The sequence below is a fragment of the Lucilia sericata genome, unplaced genomic scaffold, assembly GCF_015586225.1.
Source record: "Lucilia sericata isolate MDLA Ls3-8-SP2 unplaced genomic scaffold, ASM1558622v1 Contig003549F_arrow, whole genome shotgun sequence".
Taxonomy (NCBI): Eukaryota; Metazoa; Arthropoda; class Insecta; order Diptera; family Calliphoridae; genus Lucilia; species Lucilia sericata.
The window spans coordinates 1-16,873 of NW_023996924.1; the positions used below are offsets into that span (position 1 = coordinate 1).

Here is a 16,873-nt window from a genome sequence, read left to right on the forward strand (position 1 = left end):
CCTGTGAAAGTCGTGGAGCTTTGGGTGGTGTCATCAAAGAAGTTGAGCTTCTAGCCTCCTTGGAACATCCGTTTCTAGTGAATTTGTGGTTTTCATTTCAAGGTAAATATGTATATATTCTCTATTTTTAAACATCATGCAAGGATTTTGTAAATCGTTGTTATTTAAAAAAAAGCTCATGCTCAGAAATATGAACAGAGTCAAAGCAATTTGAAACGATTCTTAACAATGGCAATTCCATGATTTACTATTTGCATGACTTGATTTGGTTTGAGTAGTAATATAAACATATAAACATAGTTTGCATAAATATTAGTGAAAAATTCAATTCATAAAACTTAGATGGTCGATATGTGGAATTATGTTTCCTTTATTTAATATTCCGTTACTTTAGTGACCTTTAACCTTTAGCCGGAACATTTACACATCACATGACTAATTCTTGATCCTGTATTCTATATATTCATATGATCCAGAGATTTTCCTATACATTGCGCATTATTAAATGTTTCAACATTGGTTTTACATCAAATTCCCTATCTAGGATTCGAACTCGAACCTGAAACAGTACAATATAAATATTCATATAATTATGTCGTCATTGAAAATTTACAAATTTCACTTTTTGTTAACACTTCTCACACAAGCAGACAATTAAGACTCAACATATTCACCTTTATGAAACATATAAGTACCAATTCTTAGTAATCCTGCTTTAAAATGTTAAATGAAGCATAATGTCGATATCAGTGTTAATGTTCATGGATTTTATCATTGACATGCTAATGAGTATTATCATCCCATAAGCTATTTTCTTGTAGAATGATGATAAATCACTTGTGTATACACATTTCTACAATAATGTCTGTGATAAGTAACTAACCACCGTATTCACAAGGATATTAATCGTTTGTTTTAGGTTTATTACGCACATTTTCCATACAAAATTTCTACAATAAACCATCAACAACTGTATTAAACATTTTTGAACTAAGGAGAATGAAATTACTACAAAATATAAAAAAAATATATTGCAACATTTCATGCAGCGTGGAAATGTGATGACTTAAAGGATCAAGTATTTCACATTGCAATGGTAGAGTTACTAACCAATGCCAGTTTTTATAAGCACCATTGAAAGACTTGCAATTTTTTTACAAAACGTTTTATAGGTTTGAAGTTGAAACTTCTGATAGTTGGAAAAAATTTCAAAGGAATCAGTTTTCTGCCATTAAGCAATTGTAGGTAAAAATCAAAACATCAAAGAGATTTTAAAAGAAATTGTTGAATGAAAGCCAAAAGAATCATAAACTTTTTACGTAGTTTTAACAAATGTTAAAGCGATTTTCCTATACGTATATATTTTGATTTTAAAACTTATTAGTTTAATGTATTTAGTTTTATTTTTATCACATTACTAGGAAATATCCTTGGTCTGAATTTCAGTTTTCAGAAATCTTTGAACAAAATCTAAAATTAAAAGTTTTTAACTAAATAAAGAAAAACTTGATGTACATAGTATATAACTCTTTTTACCGTAAAAAACTGTATACAAACTTGCATTTTTTATTTATGACGTTTTTTAACCTTCCATTTTTTAGATGTCACTTTTGACAGACCATTAGTTCATATGGCTTATGGTAAAAACCTTTTCACAATATTACATCCTACTCCATGAAAGTTAATTAACTTTATCAGAAAATATTTACCTAACAACTTGAAAGAATATATAGTCAGGCAAGGCCGATCATATGACACCATAAACGCGAGAATTAAAAAAATTTAATTATTTTTAATCATCAAGCACTTGATTTGTTTTTTTTACTTTAATTCCAAAATATTTTAATAATTTGTCGACGAAAAGCCTGAAACAGGTGTTATAACTGTAAGGGCAGGTGTAACTAATGGTGGACGGATTTACGTCTAAATGAAAGTTTAGGTCTAAAGTTTTGTCTATAGTCCAGTTTATAGTCTAGTCTATAGTTTAATCTATAGTTTTGTCTATACTTTAATCTATAGTTTAATCTATAGTTTAGTCTATATATTAGTATATAGTCCAGTCTATAGTCAAGTCTATAGTGTAGTATATAGTCTAGTCTATAGTCTAGTCTATAGTCTAGTCTATAGTCTAGTCTATAGTCTAGTCTATAGTCTAGTCTATAGTCTAGTCTATAGTCTAGTCTATAGTCTAGTCTATAGTCTAGTCTATAGTCTAGTCTATAGTCTAGTCTATAGTCTAGTCTATAGTCTAGTCTATAGTCTAGTCTATAGTCTAGTCTATAGTCTAGTCTATAGTCTAGTCTATAGTCTAGTCTATAGTCTAGTCTATAGTCTAGTCTATAGTCTAGTCTATAGTCTAGTCTATAGTCTAGTCTATAGTCTAGTCTATAGTCTAGTCTATAGTCTAGTCTATAGTCTAGTCTATAGTCTAGTCTATAGTCTAGTCTATAGTCTAGTCTATAGTCTAGTCTATAGTCTAGTCTATAGTCTAGTCTATAGTCTAGTCTAGTCTAGTCTAAGTCTAGTCTATAGTCTAGTCTATAGTCTAGTCTATAGTCTAGTCTATAGTCTAGTCTATAGTCTAGTCTATAGTCTAGTCTATAGTCTAGTCTATAGTCTAGTCTATAGTCTAGTCTATAGTCTAGTCTATAGTCTAGTCTATAGTCTAGTCTATAGTCTAGTCTATAGTCTAGTCTATAGTCTAGTCTATAGTCTAGTCTATAGTCTAGTCTATAGTCTAGTCTATAGTCTAGTCTATAGTCTAGTCTATAGTCTAGTCTATAGTCTAGTCTATAGTCTAGTCTATAGTCTAGTCTATAGTCTAGTCTATAGTCTAGTCTATAGTCTAGTCTATAGTCTAGTCTATAGTCTAGTCTATAGTCTAGTCTATAGTCTAGTCTAGTAGTCTATAGTCTAGTCTATAGTCTAGTCTATAGTCTAGTCTATAGTCTAGTCTATAGTCTAGTCTATAGTCTAGTCTATAGTCTAGTCTATAGTCTAGTCTAGTATAGTCTAGTCTAGTCTATAGTCTAGTCTATAGTCTAGTCTATAGTCTAGTCTATAGTCTAGTCTATAGTCTAGTCTATAGTCTAGTCTATAGTCTAGTCTATAGTCTAGTCTATAGTCTAGTCTATAGTCTAGTCTATAGTCTAGTCTATAGTCTAGTCTATAGTCTAGTCTATAGTCTAGTCTATAGTCTAGTCTATAGTCTAGTCTATAGTCTAGTCTATAGTCTAGTCTATAGTCTAGTCTATAGTCTAGTCTATAGTCTAGTCTATAGTCTAGTCTATAGTCTAGTCTATAGTCTAGTCTATAGTCTAGTCTATAGTCTAGTCTATAGTCTAGTCTATAGTCTAGTCTATAGTCTAGTCTATAGTCCTAGTCTATAGTCTAGTCTAGTCCTAGTCTAGTCTAGTCTATAGTCTAGTCTATAGTCTAGTCTATAGTCTAGTCTATAGTCTAGTCTATAGTCTAGTCTATAGTCTAGTCTATAGTCTAGTCTATAGTCTAGTCTATAGTCTAGTCTATAGTCTAGTCTAGTCTATAGTCTAGTCTATAGTCTAGTCTAAGTCTAGTCTATAGTCTAGGTCTATAGTCTAGTCTATAGTCTAGTCTATAGTCTAGTCTATAGGTCTAGTCTATAGTCTAGTCTATAGTCTAGTCTATAGTCTAGTCTATAGTCTAGTCTATAGTCTAGTCTATAGTCTAGTCTATAGTCTAGTCTATAGTCTAGTCTATAGTCTAGTCTATAGTCTGTCTATAGTCTAGTCTATAGTCTAGTCTATAGTCTAGTCTATAGTCTAGTCTAGTAGTCTATAGTCTAGTCTATAGTCTAGTCTATAGTCTAGTCTATAGTCTAGTCTATAGTCTAGTCTATAGTCTAGTATAGTCTATAGTCTAGTCTATAGTCTAGTCTATAGTTAGTCTTAGTTAGTCTATAGTCTCGTCTTAATAGTCTAATAGTCTAGTCTATAGTCTATCTATAGTCTAGTCTATAGTCTAGTCTATAGTCTAGTCTATAGTATAGTCTATAGTCTGTCTATAGTCTAGTCTATAGTCTAGTCTATAGTCTAGTCTATAGTCTAGTCTATAGTCTAGTCTATAGTCTAGTCTATAGTCTAGTCTATCGTCTAGTCTATAGTCTAGTCTATAGTCTATATAGTCTAGTCTATAGTCTAGTCTAGTCTAGTCTATAGTCTAGTCTATAGTCTAGTCTATAGTCTAGTCTATAGTCTAGTCTATAGTCTAGTCTATAGTCTAGTCTAAAGTATAATCTATAGTTAGTATAGTCATAGCTATTGGTTGAATTCGACCAATGGCTTTTGCAAAAGCCAAAGTCTGACTCTTTCTAGCATGTTTTGACGGGAAATAATGAATATATATATATTTATGTAATACTATTTCTATGAATCTAAACGTATTCAAACATACATATACATACGTGAGTGAATCTGAAGAGAATTGCCTGTATGTGTAACATTTTCAATTTAATTGATTGTTTTCCTTTTTCATTTATATTATCATTTTTATATAAAAAATACTTTATTCTCTTTATATATTTTACAATGCCTAAACTATACTAGATGAAGAGGATTTATTTATGGTTTGTGACCTGCTGACAGGCGGTGATTTAAGATATCATCTGCAAAACAGAGTAAGTATCCAGAAATTGTATATATAAATTTATATATTTACTGCGAAAATAACAAATAAAAATAAGCACATACATACTTACACTTGGTAACAAGAAAATAATGATGTCTATATTAGGGAAAGAAAAACTACACATACAAATTAGAATGGCCCCTATATTAGAAATGTTTGAACTCTGATTAGCCTTAAGTAAACTGGATAAAAACAAAATAAATCTTCCTACTTATCTCATATTCTTATACTTATACATAAGTATATAAATGATGTTTGAAAAGCGATACATTTGTAACAATTGTAAACAATTAATGTGGGATCTTATAGGGGAGTTAAGAACAAGTATTAACATATACCTCAAATATATATTTCAGGTATTATTATTAACTATTCATTTATAGAGGACGCGTGTGAGATATTTAGGTTAAATTATGTTCTAATGATAAATTTAAAGCAGGTCTGTGTTTCAGTCTAGAATGATATGTTACATACATACATAAGTGCTTAATTTATAAATTTATCTTCAATTTGAAGGAGAAAGTTTTACATGGAGCGACAGGGGAAGAATGAACATTGTGAAAAATTTAATTCGCACCATAAAAGTAATTACAGATACGTAATGAAAAACTTTTCTTAAAACTAAACTAAATATTAAACATGTGTATATACAAATTGTTATCATTTTGAAAAAGAAAATTAATTAAAAACTTTTTCATGTTGTAAATAGGTCCATCCTACTGAACATACCGAAACGAGTTTACATGAATATAAACTCGTAAACTCTCTTAACAAAGTGTTTATTGCTTGTTTTTTCCCCCGCACACATGCATAAATTCACTCCCAACATATTTAAACTTTTACAACAATATGAAAACATGTATTAACTAATGTTGCACAATGGAATTAGATAAGTTATATTTCAGATATGAGTTGTGTAGAAACAAAGCCAGCAATCTCCATTTCATCCATGATCTTACCTAAAAACTTTGAATCCCATTTCCCAGCAAATTTCTATATGATACGAAAAAAGCTTTAAGAAATTAGATTTTTTTATGTGTCAACAAATATTTAAAATGTTCGTATACTGAATATTTATAATACCAATAAATCATTAACACGTATACGTACAGGAGTCGGGCAATTTTACAATGTAGTTTTACATTCCAATCGAAATGAAGATAAAGTCTTTTTGATTTTATGTGTTCACAATTTTTTTCTTTATGACAAGAGCTAAATTTTTTCCTCAGAGAGTAAATCAAAATTCCGATCCATTTGCAAGATATGAGCCTTTAGGCAAAACTGGCAGACAAAGGTCTGTTTTTTTATATGTATATATATGGTTATATTTCCATGACTTATAAATTTACACACAGTGTAATTAATTTTTTAACCGTCCCATTGTGTATTAATGTTGCTGCTACAGAATTTTTATTATTTACAACACGTATGTCTTTGTATGTGTATTAAGGTTTTATATAGATTTTTTTAATATTTTTTTGCATTTATGGGATGTTAAGTCTTAAAATACTTTATCTCTGTTTAAACAAAAAATGTTCATTGTTGTTACCTTTTTTTCAACTGGCACTTATTTATATGTATTCCTGTTTCCTTTAGGGCGCCATAAATCTTACTTTTAGCTGCTTTAATTTATTATTCTTCCTTGTACTACAACAATATGTACTTAAATATTTTAACTATTTTATTGTTCTTTCTTTCAGGTGGAGTTTTCTGAAGAAAGTGTTGCCTTATTAGTTTGTGAACTTGGTAGTGCTTTAGATTATTTACAATCGCAACGTGTTGTTCACAGGTGAGTTCGTTTTCAAGTACCATAGAATTTTCTTAGTAGTTGGTGTAGTTGTAAATAGGCTTAGTTGGAATCTTTAGGGCAGGATAGGTATTTCTGTGAAAAAAGGAAAATCAGGTCAATTATGGATTGTATTTTAAGAAATTTGGTATTTTTTATGTTTTTAATTATCTATCTATCTATCTATCTATCTATCTATCTATCTATCTATCTATCTATCTATCTATCTATCTATCTATCTATCTATCTATCTATCTATCTATCTATCTATCTATCTATCTATCTATCTATCTATCTATCGATCTATCTATCTATCTATCTATCGATCTATCTATCTATCTATCTATCTATCTATCTATCTATCTATCTATCTATCTATCTATCTATCTATCTATCTATCTATCTATCTATCTATCTATCTATCTATCTATCTATCTATCTATCTATCTATCTATCTATCTATCTATCTATCTATCTATCTATCTATCTATCTATCTATCTATCTATCTATCTATCTATCTATCTATCTATCTATCTATCTATCTATCTATCTATCTATCTATCTATCTATCTATCTATCTATCTATCTATCTATCTATCTATCTATCTATCTATCTATCTATCTATCTATCTATCTATCTATCTATCTATCTATCTATCTATCTATCTATCTATCTATCTATCTATCTATCTATCTATCTATCTATCTATCTATCTATCCTATCTATCTATCTATCTATCTATCTATCTATCTATCTATCTATCTATCTATCTATCTATCTATCTATCTATCTATCTATCTATCTATCTATCTATCTATCTATCTATCTATCTATCTATCTATCTATCTATCTATCTATCTACCTATATCTATCTGTCTATCTATCTATATCAAGTGTAGGATATCTTACAATATGCCATGACCGACAAAATATTATATTATATTACTTGTTTATTGTAAATTTAATTGTTAGTCTAGTCTGTAAAAAGTTTTTGCCATAATTTTTTGAAACCATGGTACATACTTACATATATATGGATGTATTCCTAACAACAAATTTATAATTTCGTAATTTTAATTAAAATATTCTTTGCTATCTAATATTTTTTCCTTTCTCCTGTCTAGAGACGTCAAACCAGATAACATACTACTAGATGGTGCTGGTAAGTTGTTAGTTTATAAAATAATAATAATAATTTTCATTAATCATTCATATGTTTATAACTTAAACATAGATATTTTACAAAATTTTAACTCTACAATAAAAACAAGCACTTTGTAAAATTATTCTATATATTAGTTTCTTTACCTTGCAAGCAACATAGTGAAGTTAATATTTAATGTTTAGCCCTTAAATAAAATGCCACAATATTGTGGTTCCAAAGTAGAATTTTTTAACAAGGGTAAAAAAAAGATTTCATATAAATTCTTTATGAACTAAACTATTTCTTATTATTCTGTCTTACGGTTTATTAAAACTCATTGTCACCAAAAGGCAGTTTCCACATAAAAACGTTTTTCTCCTCTTTTGCATTAAAAAGCTTTTTTCCCTAGCTAAAGTTTGGCTTAAAAACCTGAAATACCAAAAACAATTCTGTTATACATTGTTTACATATTTGACATTGTGTATGTTGGTACAATGTAAAAATGAAATAAAAAGGATCTGAAACCCACAAGGTGTGTTTGTCTGAATTTTTGTCTGTTGTTTTTTTATTTACTGTCTCGTGTGTTCAAGTGTTTAATCTTAATTCTTGTGGAAAAATAAAATTGTTTTCTACATTGTTTATCATATGCACATATATGAAAAGTATAACTTTACTATAACAAGTACTCACACTTTAGTCGAGACCGAACAAAATTCTAAGTATTTATATGTACATTAAAACTGTACCACATAGTAAAAATATTTTACTTGTAAGTACTCTAATAACGACTTTCCCATAATCATAAACGTAAGTCTATAGTCTAGTCTATAGTCTAGTCTATAGTCTAGTCTATAGTCTAGTCTATAGTCTAGTCTATAGTCTAGTCTATAGTCTAGTCTATAGTCTAGTCTATAGTCTAGTCTATAGTCTAGTCTATAGTCTAGTCTATAGTCTAGTCTATAGTCTAGTCTATAGTCTAGTCTATAGTCTAGTCTATAGTCTAGTCTATAGTCTAGTCTATAGTCTAGTCTATAGTCTAGTCTATAGTCTAGTCTATAGTCTAGTCTATAGTCTAGTCTATAGTCTAGTCTATAGTCTAGTCTATAGTCTAGTCTATAGTCTAGTCTATAGTCTAGTCTATAGTCTAGTCTATAGTCTAGTCTATAGTCTAGTCTATAGTCTAGTCTATAGTCTAGTCTATAGTCTAGTCTATAGTCTAGTCTATAGTCTAGTCTATAGTCTAGCTATAGTCTATAGTTTAGTCTATAGTCTAGTCTATAGTCTAGTCTATAGTCTAGTCTATAGTCTAGTCTATAGTCTAGTCTATAGTCTAGTCTATAGTCTAGTCTATAGTCTAGTCTATAGTCTAGTCTATAGTCTAGTCTATAGTCTAGTCTATAGTCTAGGTCTATAGTCTAGTCTATAGTCTAGTCTATAGTCTAGGCCTATAGTCTAGTCTATAGTCTAGTCTATAGTCTAGTCTATAGTCCTAGTCGTATAGTCTAGTCTATAGTTAGTCTATAGTCTAGTCTATAGTCTAGTCTATAGTCTAGTCTATAGTAGTCTATAGTAGTCTATAGTCTAGTCTATAGTCTAGGTCTATAGCTCTAGTCTATAGTCTAGTCTATAGTCTAGTCTATAGTCTAGTCTATAGTCTAGTCTATAGTCTAGTCTATAGTCTAGTCTATAGTCTAGTCTATAGTCTAGTCTATAGTCTAGTCTATAGTCTAGTCTATAGTCTAGTCTATAGTCTAGTCTATTAGTCTAGTCTATAGTCTAGTCTATAGTCTAGTCTATAGTCTAGTCTATAGCTAGTCTATAGGTCTATAGTCTAGTAGTCTATAGTCTAGTCTATAGTCTAGTCTATAGTCTAGTCTATAGTCTAGTCTATAGTCTAGTCTATCGTCTAGTCTATAGTCTAGTCTATAGTCTAGTCTATAGTCTAGTCTTATAGTCTAGGTCCTAGTCTAGTCTAGTCTATAGTCTAGTCTATAGTCTAGTCTATAGTCTAGTCTATAGTCTAGTCTATAGTCTAGTCTATAGTCCTAGTCTATAGGCTAGTCTATAGTCTAGTCTATAGTCTAGTCTATAGTCTAGTCTATAGTCTAGTCTATAGTCTAGTCTATAGTCTAGTCTATAGTCTAGTCTATAGTCTAGTCTATAGTCTAGTCTATAGTCTAGTCCTATAGTCTAGTCTATAGTCTAGTCTATAGTCTAGTCTATAGTCTAGTCTATAGTCTAGTCTATAGTCTAGTCTATAGTCTAGTCTATAGTCTAGTCTATAGTCTAGTCTATAGTCTAGTCTATAGTCTAGTCGATAGTCTAGTCTATAGTCTAGTCTATAGTCTAGTCTATAGTCTAGTCTATAGTCTAGTCTATAGTCTAGTCTATAGTCTAGTCTAGTCTATAGTCTAGTCTATAGTCCTAGTCTATAGTCCTAGTCTATAGTCTAGTCTATAGTCTAGTGCTATAGTCTAGTCTATAGTCTAGTCTATAGTCTAGTCTATAGTCTAGTCTATAGTCTAGTCTATAGTCTAGTCGATAGTCTAGTCTATAGTCTAGTCTATAGTCTAGTCTATAGTCTAGTCTATATCCTAGTCTATAGTCTAGTCTATAGCCTAGTCTATAGTCTAGTCTATAGTCTAGTCTATAGTCTAGTCTATAGTCTAGTCTATAGTCTAGTCTATAGTCTAGTCCTATAGTCTAGTCCTATAGTCTAGTCTATAGTCTAGTCTATAGTCTAGTCTATAGTCTAGTCTATAGTCTAGTCTATAGTCTATCTATAGTCTAGTCTATAGTCTAGTCTATAGTCTAGTCTATCTAGTCTGTCATAGTCTAGTTCTATAGTCTATCGTCTAGTCTAGTCTAGTCTAGTCTATAGTCTAGTCTAGTCTAGTCTAGTCTAGTCTATAGTCTAGTCTATAGTCTAGTCTATAGTCTAGTCTATAGTCTAGTCTATAGTCTAGTCTATAGTCTAGTCTATAGTCTAGTCTATAGTCTAGTCTATAGTCTAGTCTATAGTCTAGTCTATAGTCTAGTCTATAGTCTAGTCTATAGTCTAGTCTATAGTCTAGTCTATAGTCTAGTCTATAGTCTAGTCTATAGTCTAGTCTATAGTCTAGTCTATAGTCTAGTCTATAGTCTAGTCTATAGTCTAGTCTATAGTCTAGTCTATAGTCTAGTCTATAGTCTAGTCTATAGTCTAGTCTATAGTCTAGTCTATAGTCTAGTCTATAGTCTAGTCTATAGTCTAGTCCATAGTCTAGTCTATAGTCTAGTCTATAGTCTAGTCTATAGTCTAGTCTATAGTCTAGTCTATAGTCTAGTCTATAGTCTAGTCTATAGTCTAGTCTATAGTCTAGTCTATAGTCTAGTCTATAGTCTAGTCTATAGTCAAGTCTATAGTCTAGTCTATAGTCTAGTCTATAGTCTAGTCTATAGTCTAGTCTATAGTCTAGTCTATACTCTAGTCTAGTCTATAGTCTAGACTATAGTCTAGTCTATAGTCTATAGTCTAGTCTAGTCTAGTCTAGTCTAGTCTAGTCTAGTCTAGTCTAGTCTAGTCTAGTCTATAGTCTAGTCTAGTCTAGTCTAGTCTATAGTCTAGAGTCTAGTCTAGTCTATAGTCTAGTCTAGTCCATAGTGTAGTCTAAAGTCTAGTCTATAGTCTACAGTGTAGTCTATAGTCTAGTCACATGTACGATTTTTTAACGAATTATTTAAAAAAAAATGTTAACTTAAACTTTGATACAAGGTTTACATGAGTGAACGAAGCGATTCTGAGGCGATCAGTAAACACTCATAAGAAATTTCGAAAGTGAACATCATTCTTATTCCTTTGATACAAAAATATAAAAAAAAAACTTTTAAAATGCTAATAAATATAATGCAAATTTATTATATACTTTAAAAAAGTATCATAAATTAAAGCGATATTACTAATCTTCCAAAAAAACAAAATTCAAAGAAATTTGAAATATGTCTATAAAATTTAAAAGTATCAATGTAAAAGAAAAATATAAACATTAATAATAAATGAAGCATCATTATCAAGATTGTATTGCATTAAAACTGACATATATTGATGTTATTATACAAACTGATATATTCCTACTTACATTTATATATAACAATCGATACCAATAAATGTATGAATGTATATACAATATATCCAGCGCTAAGTAGTACAGCCATATATTTTACACCATTCAAACATTTACATTATATTTATTTTAAAAAGAAACCAAAATCATCCCAATAACCTTGAAGCATTAACGTACTACCATCTTTTAAAAAAAAATCAAAATCATATAAATGTGTTAAAAAAAAACTGTTTGGTGTGTGGGTTGTTTTTTTTTTCAAGTTGTTACTTTTAAAGAGGAATATAAAGATGAAAGTGTAAGTTTGTATGGATGTGTGTTCTTTAGTATTATCCTAAGTGTTTGTTTTTATTCATACACTTACATACATATAAGGATACGCATCATGTCATTGATTCAATAAAATGCAAAAAATAAATTTAAGAAGTACTCAATTTCTATTATATTTACTCGTTCCATTACAAGATATTCGGTTTGAGAATGTGGTAATAAAATGTCATACTAAGAACATGACATTTATATTTAACTTAATCTTAACTGTGGCAACGAGAAAAAATGCAACTTGCTAAGGAGTGAGGGAAGGGAGACGGGGAAGAAGAGGGAAACATAAGTAGTAGTGATGGTGTTAACTTAAAATATAAATTATGTTTTCATTTATATAATGTCAATACACTAAGCATCTGGTATTTAGTCATACATGACGTATGATTAACATTGTACAGGCAATACAAATTAATCATACGTACAAGTTTAAACAGCAAATACCAACTATGTAGACAGAAAACCCATTTGTTTAATAAAGCGATGATGTGGCTGTTTGTAAAGTTGGAATAATAATATTAAGTGGTTAGAGTGTTTATTTTCTAGATTTAAAAAGTTTTGGATTTTTTAAAAGTTTTATTGAATTTTTACACCCACCATCCAAAAACACATCGAAATATTGATAGTTCTTTTTAGATTTCTAAACAATCTAGCCATGTTGAAAACACAATAGAGCTTAAACGCGAGTTTTATTGATATTTTGCACAAATATTTTCAATTAATGCAGTTTGTTATTGAAAATGGGTAAAAACAGTCTGCATTAGACCCCAGATCCTCATATAAAATCCCCTTCACAATATGACTTTCACCTACCTAACTTTAAAAATACATATATGCAGTGTGATAAGGATTTGAGACGAACAAGTTTTTTACGAATCAAAATCCCTTTAAGGATTGGTCCCGTATAAAATTCCTCTTAGAGAATATCGCTGTATTATCTATAAATCGTTTAAAATCAAAGTATTAAGATCTCGAGCTCTAAAGAGTTCAGTCTATAATTGTTCTTAGTCCCTAATAACATATATTCCGAAAAACACACTGATACTGATACTGAGATCAAGATTTTCAATCGTTGGTAAAGAACTGAGGACTTTGGAAAAAAAAATATATATATTTTTTTCATGTTCATCGTTTGAGAGGTATTTCTTGAAAAAAAAAACTGGTCCATGGGACATACATATTTATGTATAAGATGCGTGATATTCGAATATAACAGGCAAAAACTACATTGAAAAGTAATGAGTTCAAAAACTAATGAAACCACTTCTCACTATAATGAAGTATACTTATACACTGACATTTTTACTCATTATTTAAGCATGGTGATGACATTCGCATGGTCGTTAATAAATAAGAACTTACAAATGAGTCAAAATTGTTTAGGTTGTCATCACAGAATATAAACCTGGGTCTCTTGTTCATTAGTTCGCTGTCGTACTTACAACACCACTGTTTAAACTATGTATACACGGTTGTCAGATCTTACAACATTGGCAGAAAAATGTTCAAATGAAACCATTATATGTATATGATAACATTGGAGACAAGTACTTACTTATATAAGTACTTACTAGAATTGAAAATTAGAACTACGACAGAAAATAAGGTGTTATGTAATTAGTTTGGGTTTTGAGAAGAAAAAATAGCCTATGACGATATGCCCATTGCGTTCACTATTAGTTTTGATAAATGTAATGTAAATCGGATGAAAACCGTATACAGCTTCTATATCTTCACGCAGTAGCTGACTAATGAATTGGAAAGAATTTATATAAGACATTATAAATAAGAAGTTATTAAAGTTTTTTTATGTAAGTAATCAGAACGATATGTAGTAGTCATTGAAAAGTTTTTGATGGGTAGATAACTTCAAAGCAATACAGGCGGTATGTAGAAGTCATTGAAAAGTAAATTCTTGAGTAAGTACAAGTCCTTATCAAGTTTTTGCTAAAAAAAATTTACTCTTAACTTTTTTTCTCATTTTCTGAATAGTTTGTTAAACCAACACCATTTAAAGTTCGACATAATCAAGTAAACTAGTTACTAAAATACCACATACAAAATCATACCCTATAAAAAAACATTAAACTATAAACAAATAGTTGAAAGCAAACATAAAGTTAAAAGCTTAACAAAAATTTTAATTTATTATTACAGGTCATGCACATTTGACTGACTTTAATATCGCAACAAGACTGGTAAAGGATGGCCTCGCCTGTAGTATGTCTGGTACAAAACCGTATATGGCACCAGAGGTCTTTATGTGTGCACTGGATGAAGTGGGTAAGTGTTGAAGGAAATTAATAAATAAAAACCACACATACATATATACGCGATGACATGAAGAAAATTGAACTTTTTAATTTAAAAGTGAATTATTGTTTTCCAATAAACACCAAAATGAACTGACATTTGCAGTACTACGCTTTCATATCGAGGGAGTATTTTCAAAACTCTTTATCTTACAAAACATAATTTATCAAGAAAGTCAAAAACTATTTATTTCACTTAAAAACTCTTTAGAAGTACATAGTTTGAAAGCACAGGTATGTTCAACTGTATGGGTTTATAATGCCGATATCACTAGTTCCTAGACCCTATGATTTCAACTTTTTGGTACTTAAATAGTAGATATCTCTACAAATTTTCATACAAAATGTGGTCTATAAACCTTTGATAGATTATTATGAATAAGGCCCTAAACAAACAAGATTCATTTTCACCCATTTCGAAGATAGAGAGTAATGGATATAGTTTCCTCGATATACTTTTATTTCAACATTTATTTAATTTGTTATCAATTTAATTATAGCTGGTTATACGTTTCCGGTTGACTGGTGGTCATTGGGTGTGGTGGCATATGAAATGCGTGCCAATGTCCGGCCTTTTTCGGTACATTCCAATACAGCTTTGGTGGAAGTGAAGCATATATTAAGTGCCCCAGTACATTATCCACGCTACTGGAGTCATAATTTTGTCGATTTAATAACGAAGGTGATTTTAAAGTTTCATTATTTTTTATGTATATTTTTCACTTTTAAAATATTATAAAATTCTTCTTCTAGTTACTCTGCGTACATCCAGGTGGTCGCATTAGTTCACAACACGAATTACAACAAACACCGCTACTGCGTCACATCGATTTCAAAGATGTGCTCGAAAAGAAAACGAAACCACCCTTTAAGCCACCCGAAGATCATTTAAATTGTGATCCCTGCCTGGAGCTAGAAGAAATGATTGTCGAAACCCGCCCTTTACACAAAAAGAAGAAACGTTTGGCTAAACAGCGTTCGGCCCAACGGGATAGTGATCCAGAGACGACACTCGTCAAAGAGTTCATAGTATACAATCGTTATAAAGAACTCAAACGCAAAGATATGGAGAAAAAAGAAAATGAATGGGAAAAGGAATTGGAAGAGGCCATGGCCAATTCGGTGGTCAGTAGTTTAGCGCCCATATTAGAGACCCCTCTACTCGAGACCCTAAAAGTAACCTCATCCATAGCAGAACAGGGTACCAGTGAAACGGCCACAAATTCCAGTTTGAATAGCAGCACCAAATCAAATTCCAATTTTAGTTCCGCAAAAACATTGACCACGCTAAGTTCAACATTACAAATGTGCTCGAAATGTCAAAGACCCGGTTCGAGAAAAACCAAAACTCCCGAAAGTATGGAATTTATAGATCGTACACCTTCGCCTCAGCAACAAATAAGTGGAGCCTTATAAGGGGAACAAAACTAAAGTATTTTTTTTTTTTTTTTAATTGAAATAGGTTTCACAAAAAACCGTTAAAGATCTCAAATTATCAAACTAAACACACAAAGCAAAGGACTTGTATTAACTAAATCAAAATAGTAATTACAAAAAATAATAGTTTTTTTTAAACAACTATTTGTAAATACATATTTTACATATTTCCAGCATCTATCATAAACCTTTTTAAAGGTTTTTTAATATTATTTTATTTTTTTTTTTTTTAATTTAAGACTCATAAACTGTGATTCATTGTAAAAATCAATTGAATTTCAATTTGCAAATTTTTAAATTTCAAAAAAATAAAACTTTTAAGGGATTAGAAAATAAACAAAGAATTTTATAAAATTAAATTTTTAAATAACTCAACACTTTTTTAAATTGTACAGAGCTTTGGCATTTCACATCAAGTTACAGAAAAATTGTTGCTAAACAATTACTTTGAAATAAATATGCGATTTATTAAGCAAATTCATCAATGAAGAAATAATAACTTAATAAAATTTTTGCAATATTTATGTAGGGGCGGACATACATATTTGTGTATGTACGAATTTTTATTTTTTAACATGTAATAAAAATAAGAAATTAGCTTCACATTTCCGAATTCCCCAATGTTTATAACAGAATTCGAAGAAAAGGAAATTAATTATCACCCCTATTCAGCATTTGAATCGAAATTTACACCGATTGGCAACATTGGTAGTCTGCATTTCGATTCGGCGCTCCGCCACTAAAATAACAACTTACAAAACGTAACTACGATATACGTAGACTATAGACTACACTACAAATCAATATTTGGCTATAGATTGGATTATAGACTGGACTATAGACTAGACTATAGACTAGACTATAGACTAGACTATAGACTAGACTATAGACTAGACTATAGACTAGACTATAGACTAGACTATAGACTAGACTATAGACCAGACTATAGACTAAAGACTAGACACTGGACTAGACTATAGACAAGACTACCGGACTATAAACTAGACTATAGACTAGACTATAGACTAGACTATAGACTAGACTATAGACTAGACTATAAACTAGACTATAGACTAGACTATAGACTAGACTATAGACTAGACTAT

At 30.2% G+C, this 16,873-nt stretch overlaps 1 protein-coding gene across 1 annotated transcript; it reads left to right on the forward strand.

The window, feature by feature from the left end:
- Positions 1-5: 5 nt before the first annotated feature.
- LOC119614867 (serine/threonine-protein kinase 32A-like) lies at positions 6-16,596 on the forward strand (the record flags this gene model as incomplete). The annotated part of the gene is made up of 7 exons (XM_037970965.1): positions 6-102; positions 4,584-4,654; positions 6,366-6,454; positions 7,578-7,615; positions 14,176-14,301; positions 14,831-15,012; positions 15,084-16,596. Coding segments are annotated over 7 exons (1,266 nt in total), but the record flags the coding sequence as incomplete, so codon positions are not given.
- Between the last annotated feature and the right edge of the window lie 277 nt (positions 16,597-16,873).